The sequence below is a fragment of the Cajanus cajan genome, chromosome 8 (assembly GCF_000230855.2).
Source record: "Cajanus cajan strain Asha chromosome 8, NIPB_CcT2T_4, whole genome shotgun sequence".
Classification (NCBI taxonomy): domain Eukaryota; kingdom Viridiplantae; phylum Streptophyta; class Magnoliopsida; order Fabales; family Fabaceae; genus Cajanus; species Cajanus cajan.
In genome coordinates this window covers 15399276-15420448 of record NC_138524.1, presented here as the reverse complement: position 1 = coordinate 15420448, position 21173 = coordinate 15399276, and the positions used below count along the sequence as shown (strand labels likewise).

General features: G+C 43.0%; 2 protein-coding genes across 2 annotated transcripts; both read right to left on the bottom strand.

Annotated features, from left to right (window-relative positions):
• Window positions 1–10005: 10005 nt before the first annotated feature.
• On the bottom strand, window positions 10006–12319 carry LOC145950264 (uncharacterized). Its single transcript, XM_083061334.1, has 4 exons — window positions 12252–12319; window positions 12019–12038; window positions 11223–11935; window positions 10006–10032 (listed from the first exon to the last, which is right to left on the bottom strand). Exons 1-4 carry the CDS (start codon window positions 12317–12319, stop codon window positions 10006–10008), a joined length of 828 nt encoding a protein of 275 aa, XP_082917460.1.
• Window positions 12320–19910: 7591 nt separating this feature from the next.
• On the bottom strand, window positions 19911–20873 carry LOC109803325 (uncharacterized). Its single transcript, XM_020364847.1, has one exon. The coding sequence runs from the start codon at window positions 20871–20873 to the stop codon at window positions 19911–19913; it is 963 nt and encodes a 320-aa protein (XP_020220436.1).
• Between the last annotated feature and the right edge of the window lie 300 nt (window positions 20874–21173).

Sequence of the window (21173 nt, the reverse complement as noted above, 5' to 3'; positions counted from 1 at the left end):
GGGTTTTTGAGCAGTGTTCTGCCCTAGAAATCTCTCTGGGAGTCGATCCGACGAAGTTCTGGAATTCCGAGCATTTAGCTTGGAGATTCGAACTTAGTAGAAGGGAAATCCTCCGGATTTCCATAGTTAAAATTTTCTAGGAGGGAGCGAGCAGGCTTGTAGAGCGAGGGAACGCCAAAAAGCTTCCCAGTTTTACTTGAATATAAAAGCACGCTTCAAAGGTTTCTTCTTAAGTCCTTCCTTTTACTGCTTTCTGTGTGTATATTTAACTGTCATCATGTAGATAGTTAAGTTATAATTGTTTAGAATAAATAGGCTTAATTTAGTAATTTCGCACTATTATTTTTAGAAATAATCTGTCATAGGGAACCCGAAAGGGGCGCTGTGGGGTGCTAACACCTTCCCCACGCGTAACCGACTCCCTTACCCGACTCTGGTTGTCATGGCCGAAGTCGATTTTTGAATCGATTGCCTTAAACTTCTTTTTCTAATGTTTTGAGTAAAACATTGGTGGCGACTCCATGAACCCTTCTTTTTTATGAAAATCGCTAATCCATGGAGGGTCCCGCTTGGGAAACACATGGATTGGTGAGCCTTTTAATAAAATTGCTCGTTTGACAAGGTCTCAGTTCGAGAATAAGTCATTCTAGCAATCCATATTTTTAAACAAATAAAAGAGTCCAACCATCCTTCGCGATTGCCGAAAGCCCGTTTCGGGCCGGTGGCGACAGATGGCGACTCCACTGGGGAAGCCTCGAGAGTCAGTCCCATTTAGTGACAGATTATTTTTAACAAATAATAGTTAAAATTACTCTATTACCCCTTGTTTGTATGATAACATGCTTTATTTATTCGGCTTTAATAACTGTTGTATGTTTAAATTTTCGCAATTGTTTGAAATACAAACTGCACACAAACCTTTGCACACAACAGTTCCCTCTATATCCGGGGGCATGAGTGGTAAGCCATAGGGAGTGGATGTTAGTACGGCCGGTTGTCGAATGGGTCTATAGGTGCCCGCAGACCGTTGTCTTAAAACGTCACTCAAGGTGATAACCATGAACTTAAGTCCGATAGTGCGGTGGAATTTTCCATCGACTTACGACGAGAGGAATTGGGTCCCTATAATGGGGGCACCTTGGGGGCCTCAGACTGGTGAGAACAGTTAGAACCACCTTGAATATGCACTTTTCTGCAGGATACCCCTACCTCGTGATTCGCTCGTGACTGTTCGTGGATGAGTGAATTGTGTGTGCATTGTTTATGTGACATTGTATGAGCATACATTGCATTCTTTAAACATACAACATTCCTTTTTAAAAAAATAAAAAATAAATAGGAATAAGAATCTTCCTTTGCATGGTGTTAACATCTACCTTCATCACATTCATATAGGTAGTTTCCCTTTTCACCCAAAAATACAAAAAAAAATATATATTCAAAAAAAAAAAAGGGGTTATTTATCCAAACCAAGCAATATCATGCATCATTTTAGGAATATCCCGAAAACATGATAATGCTTAGTTAAACACTATGCATGCATATTCAACATCACCATCTCATATCATGCATTTTATTGTAGATTATGGAGGGATCTAGGGGAATACAAGGGCAATTGAAGAAAGTGAACTTCTTATTGTACCGTGCTGAGAGGTTGGATCACCTATGTTCCTTGATGCCACGAGAGGCTCGTTTGGAATTTGAAAAATCTTATGGACGAGTTCTCGATTTGATGAAGATTTGTGTGGATCCAGCTTTTCTGAGAGCCTTGGTCCATTTTTGGAGTCTCGATCTGCATTGTTTCGAGTTCCCCCAGTTTGACTTAGTTCCTACTCTCGAGGAGTATGAGCTCATGCTACGATGGCCCAAATCAGCAGGGGTCTATATCTTCCATGAAAATCATGTGGCCGTAGAGAGGGTCGCAACTCAAGTCAAACTGCCATCACGATTATCTGCTTTAGTGGGGAACGGCAGTATCAGGGGTTGGAAGCTTGCTATGATTGAAGACCACCTTTCTTCCTTGGCTGATGAGGGAGATTGGTTAGCTTTCAACAAGACTCTAGCGTTAGCCGTGTTTGGGACAATCTTATTTCCCTTTCACGCTAACACAGTGGACCATGCTGCTATGGACGCCTTCTTCGCTTGGGACGTACATATGAAGAGTCCCGTGCCTGCCATTCTTGCCGATACCTTGTTTTCTGTCAACCTATCTCAGCAGAAGCAAGGGAAAACTATCTGATGCTGCACCTCCTTGTTGTATGTGTGGGGCATCACACACTTCTATGCCTCTAGTCACATGGGGGCCTTGCCCGATCCATTAAGGAGTTTTTCAAAGATCCCCGTATGCCGCCGATATGCTTCCGAATGGAAGGAGGAGATGGAACAGTGGAGTATTGAGCACTTCACGAGGGTTTGCCCTTGGTTCCGTCCGAACAATGTATTGACAAGATGCGGTAGTTATCCAAGCATACCATTGATGGGCCTCAGAGGTTGCATAGCCTACTCACCTAGATTGGTTATGAGACAACTTATGAGGACTCAGATTGTTCCTACTAAAGAGGAGCTTGGAGGGTTGTGTTTCTCCTTTGATTCCGAGCATCAGAGGGATATGCACGCTGTCATCAGAGCGTGGTAGAAACCAATCTATGAGGGAGATCGAGAGCTTGGAAAGCCTCGGGTATCCGCCTCCACCGATTACGAGATATGGAGGAGCGAGAGGGGAGTGTCTCAACCATCCACCTCTTGCGCAACCGCAACCACAAGGAGGTTAATGCAAGAACAAGTCGACGTCTTGACCAAGAAGCTGGAAATTATGGGAGCTCAAATGAGAGTTCTTGAAGAGAAAAATGAAGAATCCAGTTTCGTCATCGATGGTCTACAAAGGCAATGCAAGAAGAAAGACCACGAGATAGAGCGGCTCAAGGATGAGTGTGCTAACCTCAATGAGGAGGCTACTCGGGCATCCAAAATGCCAAAGATTGAACCGAGTAGTCAACTCCTAGAAGTCAACATGAAGATAACACATCTTGAGGCCGAGTATTCAAGGCAGGCACAGTTGATCAAGGATATGCAAGACGATCTGCTTTTGACTCGATCCGATGCGCAACAATGGCGGGAAGTTGTTCAACGACAAGCCGCAAACCTTTCCGACTTCCGCAAAAAGGAAAGGGAAGGGTTGGCACAAATGGCCAAACTCCAAGAGGAGAAGGATCGGACCGAAGATGAGCTTAATGAGCTCCAGGCCATGATCAACTATCATATACAAAAAGCGAAAGATGCTCAGAAAATAAGTAATAATATGAGCCAAGCGGTCCATACTCAGATTGAAGCAAGGGGCCGCCATGTGGAGGAAGCCGAAAATGAATGGCAAAGACATATGAACCCGCCTGTGGGTTTTTATCGGCTTTTCTCATATTGTAAAAGATTGCTTCAAAGCGTTGTATGATAAGTTGTACACTTTCTATGATCAATAAAATCGAGCTTTGATTTATGAAATCTCTCAATTGCCCTTGCATTTCATAGTCATTCATTCGCATACATCTCTCCAAGTAATTTATTAATAAACATTAAAAAAAAAAAAGAATTAATCAATGCGTATGTTCAGAATGGATCGCACGCCATTGGTAATTAAATGCAAACCAACAACCGCGCCAAGCGAGCACATGTCAACTCCGTTGTTGGTAATCAAGACAAACAAAGGGGAAGGTCCAACGCCGTTAAGGATCATCGTTCCAAGGCCTTTTCCCTACGAATCAAATAAGGCTGTGCCATGGATATACGACATCCATTCTTCTGCCGACAGCGATATTTCCAACATCGCTGGACTTGGGGGCATGACTAGGAGTGGCAGGATCTACACTCCCAAAGATCTTCATGATAAAACCCCCAAGAATAAAGAAAAAGAAGAAAAGAAAACCGAGGAAAAAGAATCCGAGGAGGAGACTGATGAGCTGTTAAAGTATATCCGACAGAGCGAGTACTCCATCGTGGATCAACTTCATAGGACACCAGCAAAGATTACGTTGTTGTCGTTGATCCTAAGCTCCGAACCGCATCGGCAAGCTATGTTGAAAGTCTTGAACGAGGCATATGTGTCGCACACTATCTCCCAAGACAAGTTTGAGGGGATTGTTAGTCACATCACGGCTAATGATCACCTCACTTTCACCGATGAAGAGATCCCCGCTGAGGGACCAAATCACAACAAACCCTTGCACATCTCTGTAAAGTGCAAGGAATATCACATCGCAAAAGTCTTGGTGGATAATGGATCTTCCTTGAATGTGATGCCTAAAAGAACTCTCGATCAAGTGGCAATCAAGGGAGTCCAAATGCGCCCGAGCAACATGATCGTTCGAGCCTTCGACGGTTCTAAAAGAGGAGTGGTTGGAGAGATCAATCTTCCAATCCAAATTGGACCCACTATCTTTAATGTCGAATTCCAAGTGATGGACATTACTCCGGCATACAGCTGTCTCCTTGGCCGACCTTGGATTCATGATGCAAAAGCTGTACCCTCTACGCTCCACCAGAAAGTCAAGTTCATAGTGGGTGACAAACTGGTGACTGTACAAGCTGAAGATGACATACTCATCAGCAAGCCAGCTGCTATACCTTACGTGGATGCAGCAGAGGAAGCTTTAGAAACCGCCTTCCAAGCATTGGAAATTGCCAATGTTGAAACATTTCCCCGAGAAACGAAGAAGGTAGCTTACATGCTCACGAAGCACGGATACTTTCCTGGACAAGGACTTGGCAAGGATTCCCAAGGAATTCCCGAGCTATCCATCATCAAGGATAATCCGGGGAAACAAGGGTTAGGATACAACCCTGTTAAAGATCAAAGAACGAAGAGGAATCAAGATTCTTCTCGACGTTCTTTAAGCCAGATCTTTAGAAAGGCCGGTTCACAAGCATCAAGGCCGGTCGTCGTCATCAAATGTTCTTCTCCTTCTGATAGGGATGTATAGACCCGATGACTATTAAAGATTACTCCTCGGGGACAGCCCGACCCCCGAGCCTCGATAGGGCACATGTTTCCGCTACGATTATAATAAAATCATTCTTCATCATTTCTTATTGCTTCTTTTCTTGCTTGCAATAAAATTCTAAACCACATTATTTAACCCTGTTTGAATGAACATAAGTGAGGTTAAAATCGTCTTAATAATCAATAAACCCGCATCATTTTTTATGTGGAAATGTGCATGACAGCTTGGAGCACCTTTTCTTGGCCTCAATAAGTGCCATCATGGATAAAGAAATCCTAAAGATAATAAGCTCGGCAGGAAACCCAAAAAGGGGACTGCGCAAAAATAAGAGCAAAAGACCCGCTAGGAATCCCACAAAAGGGTGACCTAGGCAAAAGTTAGGGTTACAAAATGAAGACAAAAACCCGCTAGGAATCCCACGAAAAGGGTGACCTAGGCAAAAGTTAGGGTTGAAAAAAATGAACAAAGACAAAAGCCCGCTAAGACATCACAAATGGGTGTTTTAGGCAAAAGTTAGGGCTGTCAAAAAAAGAAAAAACAAAATAAATCCATGATGGTACCATCAATTGAATTCAACAAGGGGCTCAAGAAAAGTTATCCAAGTTGTCAAAGCACAATCATTAATAACAAAGATGTGCTTAACCTCATAAGTGTTTAATCGAACAAACCTAAACATTTAAGCCTACCATTGGCCAGCCATTCTTACAAAATCCATTTTTCAAAAAATAAAATAATCCCCTCTAAAACACAAACTTTTGAAAAATATACCCTTTCCTTCTTTTCTCTCTTGTCCCAACGATTTTTGAATAATCTAGTGGAAACATGGAGATATAGTAGTCAATAGGAGGGTTGACACATCTTCTAAAGGAAAGGAAAATCATTTGGATGATGACACCAAATCTCAATATAACATGCATCATTCCTCGGTTACAGAAATCAGCAGCACACAGCCCGTCTAGAGGAATGGCAAAATCCAAACAGAGAAACGCATCGGTTAATTCTTTTGAAAAGTGAATCAAATAGAATTAGGTGCATCATACTGCATACATGCATACAGATGATAGGTGTAATGGAAGATCACTTATTCTCTATTTATTGAAAAAAACAAAAAATATAAACTTCAGAAAAACAATACGCCCGTATCATGTTCAGTACGCCCGTACCAAAATTAGGGTTATGAACAAATTTTCAATTCAATACGGGCATACTGAAATGGATACGGCCGTATTGGCCATAAAGAAATTTTCAAAGACCTCTTCATGAGGCAATTGCATAAAATACAAAAATAGGAAAAATTGCTTGTATATGGCAGCGGTCAACAGAAAAAGCCGCAAATCAACAGAAAAGCCAAAAAATGACAAAAAAGGCAAAAAAATACAGAAAAAGCCAAAAAAATGACAAAAAGGCAAAAGATTTAGAAAAATCAATCGCCTCGTACAGAATAATTGAGCCTGGAGAGGCTCGCCGAAATAATACTCTCTCAGAATAATTGAGCCTGGAGAGGCTCGCCGAAATAATACTCTCTCAGAATAATTGAGCCTGGAGAGGCTTGCTGAAATAATACTCCCACAGAATAATTGAGCCTGGAGAGGCTCGCCGAAATAATACTCTCTCAGAATAACTGAGCCTGGAGAGGCTTGCCGAAATAATACTCTCAACAGAATAATTGAGCCTGGAGAGGCTCGCAGAAATAATACTCCCCAGAGGGAACCTCAACTCATGCTCTTGGATTCAAAATCCCCAGCAAGAGCTACCAAGCAAGATCGTCAAAATCTCCAATGGAAGTATGATCATCCAAGCAGTATATTCAAGTCAAAGGACTTTAAAACTTCTTCAGTGGAAGATAACTCTCCGACTCAAGCGTTGAGTGAGACTAAGCCTGTAGAGGCTTCCTAAATAATACTCTGGGATACATAAGATCCCCAAATCCCCAATCGCCTACTCAAGAGGCATCCCTACAAAAGGAGAAAAAATAAAAAAAAAAATAAAAAAATAAAAAATAAAATCTCAATAAATATTCCCCAAGCGGAATGCGGCATCCAGCCAAGCACTGAACATCAAGATTATCTGCCTAACAGAAGAGGCCAGTCAAGAAATGAATGACAGAATTCCCTAGTGGATAACAGCCTACACAGAGGCTACAAAATCATAAAATTGAAAAGAGTCACCCGAATAAGGATAACCGGGATACTCCACCAACGTCCAAAGGACGTCAGCCAATCATAAGGCACTGCTCATCTCAGAAAGAGCATCTTCGTGTCTACATCCCAAGGAAACAGAAATTCCTCAATGGGCGCCAACTACTCAATGGAAAGTTGGGACACAAGAACCTATGAGTAACTGCACATCCCCTAGACGGATCCCTGCGTTATCCAGCCCTCAGTGGCACAAAAATCAAAAACAATCGTCGAAGCAGCATCGTGGACTGTGGAGACAAAATCAACATCCAGAATCCCCAGCGGATAACAGCCTACACAGAGGCAGCAAAAATCAGAAAATCAAAAAGAGATACCCGAATAAGGACAACCGGGATACTCCACCAACGTCAAAGGACGTCAGCCAAACATAAGGCATCGCTCAACTCAAAGAGAGAGCATCTGTGTCCACACCCCAAGGATTCAGAAATTCCCCATGGGTACCAACAATGCAATGCAAGTTGGGGCACATGAACCTATGAATGACTGCACATCCCCTAGACGGATCCCTGCGTTATCCAGCCCTCAGCGGCACAAAATCAGAAAAAACTGTCGAAGCAGTATAGTGGACTGTGGAGACAAAAATCATCTCAAGACCCTGGAGAGGGTAAACTCACCTGCTGATGTTAAGACGCAGACCCTGAAGAGGACAAACTCAGCTGCCGATGTTAAGACGCAGTCCCTGGAGAGGATAAACTCACCTGCTGATGTTAAGACGCAGACCCTGGAGAGGGTAAACTCACCTGCCGATGTTAAGACGCAGTCCCTAGAGAGGGTAAACTCACCTGCCGATGTTAAGACGCAGACCCTGGAGAGGGTAAACTCACCTGCCGATGTTAAGACGCAGACCCTGGAGAGGGCAAACTCAACTGCCAAATGTTAAGCGGCAGAGCTTGGAGAGGCGGTACTCAATCATCAGGGTGATGTTAACACACTGGTGTCTAGCTTCCGGCTCGGGCGTCGAGTGAGGCTAGGTCTGGAGAGACGGTACTCAACCATCAGCGTCATCAGAGGTGCGTTGGTGTCCAACTTCCGGCTCGGGCGGCGAGTGAGGTTAGGCCTGGAGAGGCAATACTTAATCATCAGTGTGATGTTAACACATTGGTGTCTAGCTTCCGGCTCGGGCGTCGAGTGAGGCTAGGTCTGGAGAGACGGTACTCAATCACCAGCATCGCCAGAGGCACGTCGGTGTTCAACTTCCGGCTCGGGCGTCGAGTGAAGTTGACCCTGGAGAGGGTAAACTCAGCTACCGAGGATGTCAGAAGCGCCGAGGTATGCACTCACCTGGAGAGGCTACTCAACAATTTTCCACCGGAAGACATTACAAGTCAGAAGGTCGGCACATCACCCGGACAATTGGGTCAACTCCTTTACTTGTCAGCCGGTACACCAAAAGGCCATCCGACTAAGTAAAGGGGGGGCAGCTGTAGACCCCTAAAATTGTCCGGGACGGAAATAAGACTCGAAGACTCTCGAAGATCAAAGGAAAGTCAGCCAGAAGGACTCCCAGAAGACCATAGGATGACTATCTGTAGGTTTAGAGGTCTTAGAGTAGCAAAAAATAAGAAAGTGGGAGGTCTAGAGCTCAATACGGCCTCCTTGGAGTTCAGTACGGCCGTACTGCACATTTTGTACTACAATACGGCCGTACTGAAACCAATACGGCCGTATTGAAGCTCAATACGGCCTCCCTTGAGTTCAATACGGCCGTATTGCATGTTTTGCACTACAATACGGGCCGTATTGAATCAATACGGCCGTATTGAAGTGTCGGTGCTTCAATATGGCCGTACTGAATTCAATACGGCCGTATTGAAGTGCAAAAATGCAATACGGGCCGTATTGAACCCAGGGGCCGTATTGAGCCCCATTCCTATAAATAGGAGGTCATTTGGATGTCCTTCCACACTTCTACACACGGTTTTGACTCCCTCCTTGAGTATTCTGGGGTTTTTGAGCAGTGTTCTGCCCTAGAAATCTCTCTGGGAGTCGATCCGACGAAGTTCTGGAATTCCGAGCATTTAGCTTGGAGATTCGAACTTAGTAGAAGGGAAATCCTCCGGATTTCCATAGTTAAAATTTTCTAGGAGGAAGCGAGCAGGCTTGTAGAGCGAGGGAACGCCAAAAAGCTTCCCAGTTTTACTTGAATATAAAAGCACGCTTCAAAGGTTTCTTCTTAAGTCCTTCCTTTTACTGCTTTCTGTGTGTATATTTAACTGTCATCATGTAGATAGTTAAGTTATAATTGTTTAGAATAAATAGGGGTAATTTAGTAATTTCGCACTATTATTTTTAGAAATAATCTGTCATAGGGAACCCGAAAGGGGCGCTGTGGGGTGCTAACACCTTCCCCACGCGTAACCGACTCCCTTACCCGACTCTGGTTGTCATGGCCGAAGTCGATTTTTGAATCGATTGCCTTAAACTTCTTTTTCTAATGTTTTGAGTAAAACATTGGTGGCGACTCCATGAACCCTTCTTTTTTATGAAAACCGATAATCCATGGAGGGTCCCGCTTGGGAAAAACATGGATTGGTGAGCCTTTTAATAAAATTGCTCGTTTGACAAGGTCTCAGTTCGAGAATAAGTCATTCTAGCAATCCATATTTTTAAACAAATAAAAGAGTCCAACCATCCTTCGCGATTGCCGAAAGCCCGTTTCGGGCCGGTGGCGACAGGTTTAAACTGTGCATTATATCATTATTTTTAACATTCATGCAGCACTATCTCTACATTTATTTTTTATTGTCTACTGCCTAGTAGAACATACATCCTCTTGCACCTTGCTCTAAATTTGAGGATTGTGTATTGTATAGATTTCAGATCAAATCAGTCTGAAATTTGGCCTGTTTCACTAAAATTTGTTCAACTTTTATTTCATTTTGATTCTCATTACCTATATAATTAGAATTTATTGATAAAAAAAAAAGACCCCATCCACCTGTTAGGATCAAATAGTCCCTGTTAGGATCAAACTGTGCATTAATTGTATGTTTGGTAGATAGGTATAAGGTCATCACTATATAAGCAATCTAGATTAGTAAAATTAGGTTGTTTCATGTGTATTGTTTGAAGGGGTTTCTTTGCCTAAATGTGTGCCTTGTGGATTTTGATCTCTAAATGATGAAAAGTATCATGGCTATGGATATACTCCAATGAAGCTTTATTGTCATAGTTACACTGATAGAGGTCATTCATTATTTTTCATGTGTTGTCTTGCCGATTAAGCACATCATTAATCTTGGGAACTCTTCTTGATGTCTGTATTGTTCTTTTATCTTCATTTTAAATGATATCATGCATTTTCATAAAAAAGACTTCATATTTTTGTTTTGATTGAAATTTTTTCAATAATAGGCTCTGGTAATCGATTACAAGAAATGGGTAATCGATTACCAGAGAACCTTTTAATAAGTAAATTTCGAACATATGATGTCTGGTAATCGATTACATGTATAGGTAATCGATTACCAGACTCTTAAAAACAATGGTTTCCTCAGATTTAGGCATCAACAGTTAGTGAGGGATTCATCCCAGTTTGTGACGGATTTAATCCCTCACAAATTGCGAGGGATTTAATCCCTCGCAAATTGTGACGGATTCTACTTAATTAAAGTCATCACAGTTTGTGACGGATTTAATCCCTCACAAATTGCGAGGGATTTAATCCCTCGCAAATTGTGACGGATTCTACTTAATTAGAGTCATCACAGTTTGTGACGGATTTAATCCCTCACAAATTGCGAGGGATTTAATCCCTCACAAATTGCGACGGATTTTTATTAATTTCTAAACATTTATTGTTACAAATTAGTGACGGAAATTATATTGTTTGTGACGCCTTAATCCCGTCACTAATTGTGACGGAGAAAATAATCCGTCACTAAATATTTTGTGACGCCAAATTTTGTGACGGAATCATTTCTGTCACAAATTCCGTCACTAACTGATTTGTGACGTATTTTTTGAAGTTTAGTGACGGATTTTTTCCCTCTCTAATTTTAATTTTTCTAGTAGTGATTTGTTTGAACTCTACCCCATCAAGTCTTGGTCTTGACCATATTTCCTCTTGGAATTTCCCTTTAAAAAATACATTTATTTCCTGCTTCACCCTTTCTGGCTCTTGAACCCACTCTCCTGATATTCTAACACCTGTTATATAGTTTTTTCTCCTTCTCCAATTTAGTATCGTATGAAAATATTTAGTATTTGAATCGCCCTCCTTAAGCCATCTAATTCTAGACCGCTGCTTGAGAATAGATTCATTTATTTTGGCCAAGTCCCTAAAGTCTTGTTGATTTTTCCTCCTTATTTCTTGCTCGATGTCATCCAGCCCCAACTGCTCTGCCTTTTTATCCAAACTGTTTAAATTTTCTTCCGCTTCTTTAAGCCTTCGTTTGACTTCACCAAATTGTTCTGCATTCCATTTCTTTAATACACCTTTTAACCTCTTTAGCTTTTCTTTTACGACAAACGCTCCCCATCCAACCATCCCTGATTCTGTCCATGATTCCTGCACTATACTATCAAGTCTTCTATCTTCGAGCCAACAGTCCAGTGATCTAAAGGGTTTAGGTCCCCAATCACTGTTGTTATTCTTTAGCACTATCGGGCAATGATCAGAGATATTTCTATCCCTAATGAATTGAATACTCTCTGGCCACTTAAGCAACCAATCTGTTGATAACAAAAATCTATCCAACCTGCTACATGCTGATCCATTTGGTCTAAACCATGTATAAGCTCTCCCTGCTACAGCAGTATCATTCAGTCCATGTCTAGGATAAATTGATTAAATTTGTCCATGTCCCCTGTTGCGGCAATATTCGTACCTGCTCCTTGTCGCTCACTTCTGCTTCAGACAGAATTGAAATTCCCAACTAGACACCAAAAATTTCCTTGAGTTGATGCCTTGATTGCTCTCAAATCTGTTGGGAAAAGAAGCAGCCTTCAAACAGCGACAGCGGAAGCATACACACAAAAATAGAGAAACAAAAACAAACTCATTTTATTTCTCTCTACTTACAATTTTTACAAGGACAAAATTGCAAACCCTCTCACTCACAAGTTTTCTGGAAAAACCTGGAAACCTTCATACACAAGTTTTCTGGAAAAACTTGAAAACCCTCTCATGACACACAACTACCCAAGTCCCCAATACACCCATTGGAACCTATGTTGTTGTGGTGAGTAAACACAAACCCTCACCCTTTATTTATAGTAGTAATCTACCACTACCCTTCTTCAAACTACCCAATGTGGGACTTTGGAAGATACCCACACACTTTGGCACAACACAAACTATCCGATGTGGGACTTTGGAGGATACCCACACACTTTGGGCACAACATTCCTCCCTTCAAAACTACCCAATGTGGGACTTTGGAGGATACCCACTCTTTGGGCACAACATTCCTCCCTTCATCCAAAGTCTCACATTAACCCATCATCATTCACAAGTTTTCTGACAAAGCTTGGAAACCCTCCTTCACAAGTTTTTCTGGCGAAACTTGAAAACCCCTCCTTCACAAGTTTTTTCTGGCGAAACTTGGAAACCCACTTTCTCTTCATAAGTTTTATGGGTAAAACTTGAAAACCCCTTCCCACAAGTTTTCCGGCGAAACTTGGAAACCCTCTTTCTCTTCACAAGTTTTATGGGTAAAACTTGAAAACCCCTTCCCACAAGTTTTCTGGCTAAACTTGGAAACCCTCCTCCATATGACCTCCTCGGTACACTGCTTCTCTTCCTCCCTGGTACACTGCTCCATCATCGAGCCGGTCACCCGATCAAACCAGCGGCTCTGATACCACTGTTGGGAAAAGAAGCAGCCTTCAAACAGCGACAGCGGAAGCATACACACAAAAATAGAGAAACAAAAACAAACTCATTTTATTTCTCTCTACTTACAATTTTTACAAGGACAAAATTGCAAACCCTCTCACTCACAAGTTTTCTGGAAAAACTTGGAAACCTTCATACACAAGTTTTCTGGAAAAACTTGAAAACCCTCTCATGACACACAACTACCCAAGTCCCCAATACACCCATTGGAACCTATGTTGTTGTGGTGAGTAAACACAAACCCTCACCCTTTATTTATAGTAGTAATCTACCACTACCCTTCTTCAAACTACCCAATGTGGGACTTTGGAAGATACCCACACACTTTGGCACAACACAAACTATCCGATGTGGGACTTTGGAGGATACCCACACACTTTGGGCACAACATTCCTCCCTTCAAAACTACCCAATGTGGGACTTTGGAGGATACCCACTCTTTGGGCACAACAAAATCATCCCATAGTCTTCTCTTTTCTGCCAAATTGCATGGGGAATATATGTTGACAATTATCACCTGTATGCCTCCCTCCCTCCATAGACCTTTTACCCCCAAGAATCCTACTCCTGTGAACTGGTTTGTAATCTCAAATTTGTTGGTATCCCATAGACTTAGTAATCCTCCTGCTGAATTTTGTGCGTGCTGAACTGCAAAAGCGACCTCCGAGTTTCCCCATAATTGTTGGCTTTGGATGTCAGTAAATTCCTCTAACTTCATTTCCTGAACACACAAGAATTGGATTTCTTCTTTGTTAATAAAATTCTTTATTACCCTCCATTTGAACCTCTGCCCCAAACCCCTCACGTTATACGATGCTATTATCATCTGTTCACCACATGTTCCCCTTCCCCTTGTTCAATTCCTTTTTGATCTCTGTCTTCCATTTTTTTTAATCTTTGTATAATCTCCTCTTGTTTTTCTTCACATGTTACACCCAAAGCCAACCCCAGTTCCCAAATCTTTCTAGCCTCTATTTTGTTGTTTCGTAGCCAAAAGGTGTTGTTACATTTCTTTATGTTACCATCAGACAACGAATTGCTAAGAGACTTGAGATGGATCCTTACCGGTTTCCTCTTCTGCACTTTCATTTTGTTTTTCCTTTGTTGTGTTAACTCCATCTTTGGTCCAGTTACTTCCCTTTGTTGCTTTTGATTTTCTTCATTCGGTTTCTGCTGCAAGATTTCCGTAATGACCTTTTTTTTAGCCCGTATTTGTTGCCTCCCATTGCCCTCCCTATTCTTCTAATTAGGTTGAGAGTTTTCTTGTGCTGGCCCAACAAGGCTTACTTGTAAATTACCACTATCTTTTATTGGGCTAGTAGGTCCAACAGGCCCAATGTTTGCTAGCTCATTTAGTCCTTGTTTTGTGTTATTGACCCCACTGTTACAGGTATGTAGCGTCACATCATTAGTATTAGATTCCCCATTAACCCCTATTCTAGATCGTTCTTCCTCATTTGTAACAATGATCTCCTCGCCCCCCTCCTGATTCTAATTCAGACTCCTTTTTGAATTTGGGAATTGCCCATTTCCTCTCTTATATGAGGTTGTAGCTATCCATTGGCCTAGGATTGGACTTTTTCCTGTATTGTTCCCATCTCAGCATCCATGCGATCCCGGTTTGTATGGGATTTCCCTGCTTCATCTTCTGCCACATTTATTATCTCGTCATTGGGTTTTGTGCCATCATTTTTGTCGTGGTGTGTGTTATGAAATGGATCAAGTCAAGATGGCCAACAACAACACAATAACGAATGTGAAAGCGATAAAGCAATAAAAGACACGAATTTGTTAACCCAGTTCGGATAAAAATCCTATGTCTGGGGGCGATACCAAGCCAGGAGAAATCACTCAAAAGAGGAGGATAAACCGAGGAGTACAACTCACACACACTTGTATGAAACACTCACTCTCTCAACTCAACTCCTTTCTTATTTCTCACTTGGAATTTCTGCACACAAAATGAGGTTTGCCTACAATGGTATATATAGCCAAGCCAATGTCCCAAACTTGTTCAACCCCATTGGGATTGCTTTGAGTCTACACTAGGTTTTGGCATCTCCAAACTTGCAAGACTCCCTTGCATGGAGTACACTCCTCAATTTGTTATTGCTTTCTTCCTAAGTCTTCTATTATGCAATCTTCACACCTTAACAATCTCCCACTTGAAGATTGATCAGCTTTTCTCCTCTTCCTTCTTGGTACTACCGGGTCTGTCTGCTTAGTTGTCAAGGCCGGTCGAAGCTGCACACAGCTTCAACTTCTCCAAAGTCACCGCCTTGGTCAGCATGTCTGCAGGGTTCTTGTCCCCCTGGATCTTCTCGAGCTGCAGTGCCTTCTTCTCCAGAAGATGCCTGATGAAATGATACTTGACCTCGATGTGCTTCGTTCGTGAGTGAAACGCGGGGTTCTTTGCCAGATGGATCGCACTCTGGCTATCACTATATAGAGCCACATACTCCCGAGGTCTCCCAAGTTCATTCAGGAAATTCTGCAGCCAAACGAGCTCCTTGGCTGCCTCCGTCACTGCCACGTACTCAGCTTCCGTCGTTGACAGTGCAACAATCTTCTGCAACTTTGATATCCAGGATATGGCTGTTCCGCCGTAAGTAAACACGTACCCAGTAGTGCTCCTCCTCTTATCGAGGTCACTTCCTGCAAAATCAGCATCGACAAACCCAGACAGGGTAAGGTTACCCCTGCCAAACATCAATACCCGGTCCTTAGTACCCCTCAGGTACCTAAGGATCCACTTTACTGCCTCCCAGTGCATTACTCCAGGATTGCTCATGAATCGGCTGACAACTCCCACTGCATGTGCTATGTCTGGCCGGGTGCAGACCATAGCGTACATCAAGCTCCCAATGGCCGAAGCATACGGCGTACCCCTCATCCTTTCTCATTCAGAGTCATCCTTGGGCGAATCTTTGTTGGACAACTTAAACTGGCTTCCCAGTGGCACTCCAACCGGCTTTGCAGCTTCCATCTTGAATCTGCACAACACCTTCTCAATATACTCAGATTGAGAAAGCCATAATTTACCAGTATTCCTGTCCCTCGTGATTTTCATGCCCAATATCTGCCTTGCTTCGCCTAGATCCTTCATGTCAAATCTCCTTGACAACTGATCCTTGAGCCTGTTGATCTCCATGACATTTGATCCTGCTATCAACATGTCATCCACATACAGGAGTAGAATAATGAAAGAGTCACCGAACCTCTTCACATAACAGCAATGATCAGCACTACACCTGGAGTACCCTATCTCCAGCATGAAGTTATCGAACTTCCGGTACCACTGTCGCGGAGCCTGTTTCAATCCATACAAGCTCTTCTTCAGGCGACAGACCTGCTGATCATCTCCCTTGTACCCCTCCGGCTGTACCATGTAGATTTCCTCTTCGAGATCCCCGTGCAGAAAGGCCGTCTTCACATCCATCTGCTGTAACTCCAAGTTCTCCGCCGCTACCATGCTTAACACTAGGCGAATAGTGGTTATCTTAACAACAGGTGTAAAAACATCGGTAAAATCAATACCGTATCTCTGCTGGAATCCCTTCACTACAAGTCTGGCCTTGTATCGCTTTTTTCCGTCTGATTCTTCTTTGACTCGATAGACCCATCTGTTCTGAAGAGCCTTCTTTCCTTGTGGGAGTTGACACAATTCCCATGTGTCATTCTTCTTCAACGAGCACATTTCGTCGTCCATCGCAAGCTCCCACTTGCTCTTGTGGTCATCATTGACCGCCTCTGCATAGCATTCGGGTTCCCCACAATCAGTCAAAAGCAAATAGTAGAGGGAGGGTGAATACCGCTCCGGGGCCCTTCTCTTCCTTGTAACTCGGCCCAGTGCCAGGGGTGTCCTGCTTTCTGTTTCCCTTGTCGCCCGGAATTCAAAGGGCGGCAGTGGTTCGGGCTCTGACTCCTCCTCTGTTTGATCGGTTTCCTCCATCTGAACTCCCACTGAATCATTGTCTGCTGGTCTCGGGATCCTGGTGTTTGATATGTCAAGACCAACCACTTCCTTTTCCATCTTGCCATCGTTCAGGCTCTCCTTCTTGTCCTTGTACATCATGCCTTCATCGAACACCACATTACGACTACGAATTATCTTCCGGTTAAGATCATCCCAGAACTTATACCCAAATTCGTCAGTCCCATATCCAATGAATGTACACTTAATCGACTTAGCATCCAGCTTAGTCCGATCATCGTTCAAAACATAGGCTAAACAACCAAAGGTGCGTAAGAAAGAGAGATCAACTTCCTTACCACTCCAGACTTCCTCTGGAATCCTGTTGTTCAGCGGGACAGAAGGCCCACGATTGATCAAGAAAGCAGCCGTGCTGACTGCTTCTGCCCAGAACATATTGGGCAGTCCGCTCTTCAATCGCATGCATCTCGCACGCTCGTTCAGTGTTCTGTTCATCCTCTCAGCAATGCCATTCTGCTGAGGTGTGCCCGGGATTGTCTTCTGCATCCGGATCCCACGGTCGGCACAATATTCCTTGATGGCTTCACTGTTGTACTCACCACCGTTGTCTGATCTCAGACACTTCACTTGTAGACCAGTTTCATTCTCCACAAGTGCTCTCCATCTCCTGAAGGTATCAAAGGCATCGGATTTTCTTTTCAGGAAGTACACCCATACCTTTCTTGTGCAGTCATCGACGAACGTCATGTAGTATGTCGATCCTCCAAGAGATATCACCGGTGCTGGCCCCCATAAGTCAGTGTGTACGAGCTCTAGTTTTTTCATCTTTGGAGTTCTCCCCGTGGTCATAAAGCTCACCCGCTTCTGCTTTCCAAGCACACAATGCTCACATAGACCTACGTCCACCGACTTTAATTCGGGCAACCGTCCGATTGACTTCAGCACGCTCATGCCTTTCTCGCTCATGTGGCCCAAGCGATTGTGCCACAAATCAGCCTGCGAGACTGCTCCTGCAAAGGGGATGTTTGGGTTGGATCCTCCTGCCATGTAGAGCGTTCCTGACTTCAGCCCTCGTGCCAATGTCATAGCTCCTTTGCTGACCTTCCACTTACCGTCTCCGAACATTATGTGGAAGCCGTCACTATCCAGTTGTCCGACTGAAATCAAATTCCTCTTCAGTCCTGGTATGTGCCTTACATCTCGTAAGGTCCAGCATGACCCATTTGCATACTTGATCCGTACATCACCCTTCCCTACAATCTTCAGGGGTTTGTTGTCTGCAAGATATACCATGCCAAAATCACCTGTAGTGTATGGCTCCATGATGTCTCTTCTACTGCATGAGTGGAATGAGGCCCCTGAGTCCATGACCCAGTCATCGGACGAGCTGCTCACACTCAACAAGAGTGCATCCACCGTTTCCTCTATTGCGGCATTTGCTGTCCGGCCCTCCTTCTCCTTCTTTGACGCCCGTCATTCACTTTTCATGTGCCCGGGCTTCTCACAGTTCCAGCACACCATCTCCTTCTTGCCTTTGTTTCTCCCCTTGGATTTTGACCTTCCACGGAATTTACCCCGTGTGTCGGGTCTCCCTCTAGACTCTGTATGTAGTACAGATCCAGACGACCCTCCCGCCTGATTTCTGCGGGTCTCTTCGTTCAACATCATGTCCCTGATGTTGTCGAACTTCATCTTCTCCTTGCCAGACGAAGTGCTCACCGAAGTAACAACCACATCCCAGCTGTCGGGCAACGATGAGAGCAGGATTAAGGCCTTTACCTCATCATCAAACTCAATGTTCACAGACGCCAGCTGCGTCGTGAGTTGGTTGAAGTCGTTGAGATGATCGGCCACCGACTTCCTCTCCTCCATCTGCAACTTGAACAGCTTCTTCATCAGCATAACCTTGTTCATTGCTGAGGGTTTCTCGTACATATCGGCAAGTGTCTGCAGGACTTCCTTCGTGCTTTTCGCTCCCTTCACATGGTAGGCGACATTCCGAGAGAGCGATAGAATTATAGCGCTCATCGCCTTCCGATCGAGCACCTTCCATTCTTCATCACTCATCCTCTCGGGCTTCTCTGCAAGTGGTGCGTGCAGGTCCTTCCCATACAGGTAGGCCTCCATCTGCATGCGCCAGAATCCAAAGTCGGAACCATTGAATCGTTCGACTGGAATTTTGCCCTCCATCTTGATACTATGACCTGGCTCTGATACCAGTTGTTATGAAATGGATCAAGTCAAGATGGCCAACAACAACACAATAACGAATGTGAAAGCGATAAAGCAATAAAAGACACGAATTTGTTAACCCAGTTCGGATAAAAATCCTATGTCTGGGGGCGATACCAAGCCAGGAGAAATCACTCAAAAGAGGAGGATAAACCGAGGAGTACAACTCACACACTTGTATGAAACACTCACTCTCTCAACTCAACTCCTTTCTTATTTCTCACTTGGAATTTCTGCACACAAAATGAGGTTTGCCTACAATGGTATATATAGCCAAGCCAATGTCCCAAACTTGTTCAACCCCATTGGGATTGCTTTGAGTCTACACTAGGTTTTGGCATCTCCAAACTTGCAAGACTCCCTTGCATGGAGTACACTCCTCAATTTGTTATTGCTTTCTTCCTAAGTCTTCTATTATGCAATCTTCACACCTTAACAGTGTGTTGTATCTTGTGTTTCGCCGACCACCGTATCTCGACAGTGTTCTTGATTCTTCCCTTGGATTGATTCTTCTCCACTACTATATCCAACCAGTCGTCCTTCTCAGTACACTCAGACCATGAAGAATTAACCTCCATTCCAATGTTACTCTCCGATGTTGATCCCCATGGTGTGCTTGGCTTCCATCTCCAGCAGCTACAATGATATGGTTGGTTGTCGACATCTTCCATAATCCTGATTCGACAAATTTGTCCATTGATTCTTATATCCTTACACTAGTTTACATGTTCATTTAATCCTGTACGTATAAACACTTTTGCTGCATCCAGTTTACTAAAACTACTTGTTTCTTTTGCTGTTGCGACATGCTCTCCCAATACCGCCACTGCCTTTGCAAAGCATTCATCATTCCACACTTGTAAAGGTATCCCTATAATCTTCACCCAAACTAATTTGTTACCTGGTCGCAGATTTGTATTCCACTTTTGAACTGAGTGGAACCACGTCGAAAACATGTCTTCTTCATCTTTGATCTTCTGTTGCATTTTACACTCTTCCAATCCTGTTATTAATACCATGTCATCACCTAAATATCTCAATTTTACTTCTTCTGGTTCATTGAGTAGCATGGCTTCTTTCATTTTGTTGAACATCGTGACATCTTTTAGATAGCCAATCCAGCTGCCTTCTAGCCATGCTCTGTTCACCTCCGGCATGGTAAAACTTATCCCATTCCATCCTTGTTTATGTTCATATGTCTTTATCCTCCATTTCCGTGACTTTGGTTTCCATACTTGTTTTCCTTTCAGAATTTGTGCATATGTCTGACGGTGTGACTCTTGTTGCTGGTTTCTATTCATTTGTCCTTGCCCTCTCACCCTCCAGTATCCTTCTTGATTTTGTTTATTCTCCTTTGCTCCTTTGTACTGACCTTCTGTTCGTTTTTTTGTATGTTGGCTTTCTACCATCACGTCTTCATTTCTTCTGTATCGAGGGATGTTGGCGTACAATTTGGTTCCTCCAATATATATCTCATCCAGTTGTTTTTCCAGCCTTTTAACATTCTCAACCTCTAAGAATCTCACAAATCCATAACGTTGTCCATGTCTGTTTCTTCTTGCTGCAATAAACACGTCCCACACCTTGCCCCATCGTTGAAACACTTTCCAGAGGTCAGCCTGGTTATAACTTTCAGGGAAGCGAGAGAAAAAAAATGTTGTGATGTCTTTCCTTTGCATTTTTCTCACTTCCTCAGCCCCTATTAATTACTTCACTGCTTTAATCCACTCTCATCTCATCTCATCAATCCACTCTCTTGTCCAGTGTGAAGTGTGAGTCAGATATATGTATGATCTCTTGTATATGTGAATTATGTTTTGCCTTTTTTTAACTATTATATTAAAATATATTATTTAAAATTCATGGTGGAATTATAATATTTTTTTTATTTCTTTAATATTCCTATCTTACATATTCTTAACAAATTCAAACTAATTTTGTATATTTAAGTACAATCATTCATACTTAACTCCAACAAT

Excerpts from the sequence above, each read along its gene's own strand:
- LOC145950264 (XM_083061334.1), bottom strand. The coding sequence starts at position 12,319 with ATGAGAGGGTTTTCAAGTTTTTCCAGAAAACTTGTGTATGAAGGTTTC. Across the intron at positions 12,039-12,251 it reads CAGGTTTTTCCAGAAAACTT|AAGTGAGCGACAAGGAGCAG; the intron begins GTGAGTGAGAGG and ends TGTCTGAAGCAG. Across the intron at positions 11,936-12,018 it reads AAGTGAGCGACAAGGAGCAG|GGAGAGCTTATACATGGTTT; the intron begins GTACGAATATTG and ends CTGCTGTAGCAG.
- LOC109803325 (XM_020364847.1), bottom strand. The coding sequence starts at position 20,873 with ATGCAAAGGAAAGACATCACAACATTTTTTTTCTCTCGCTTCCCTGAA.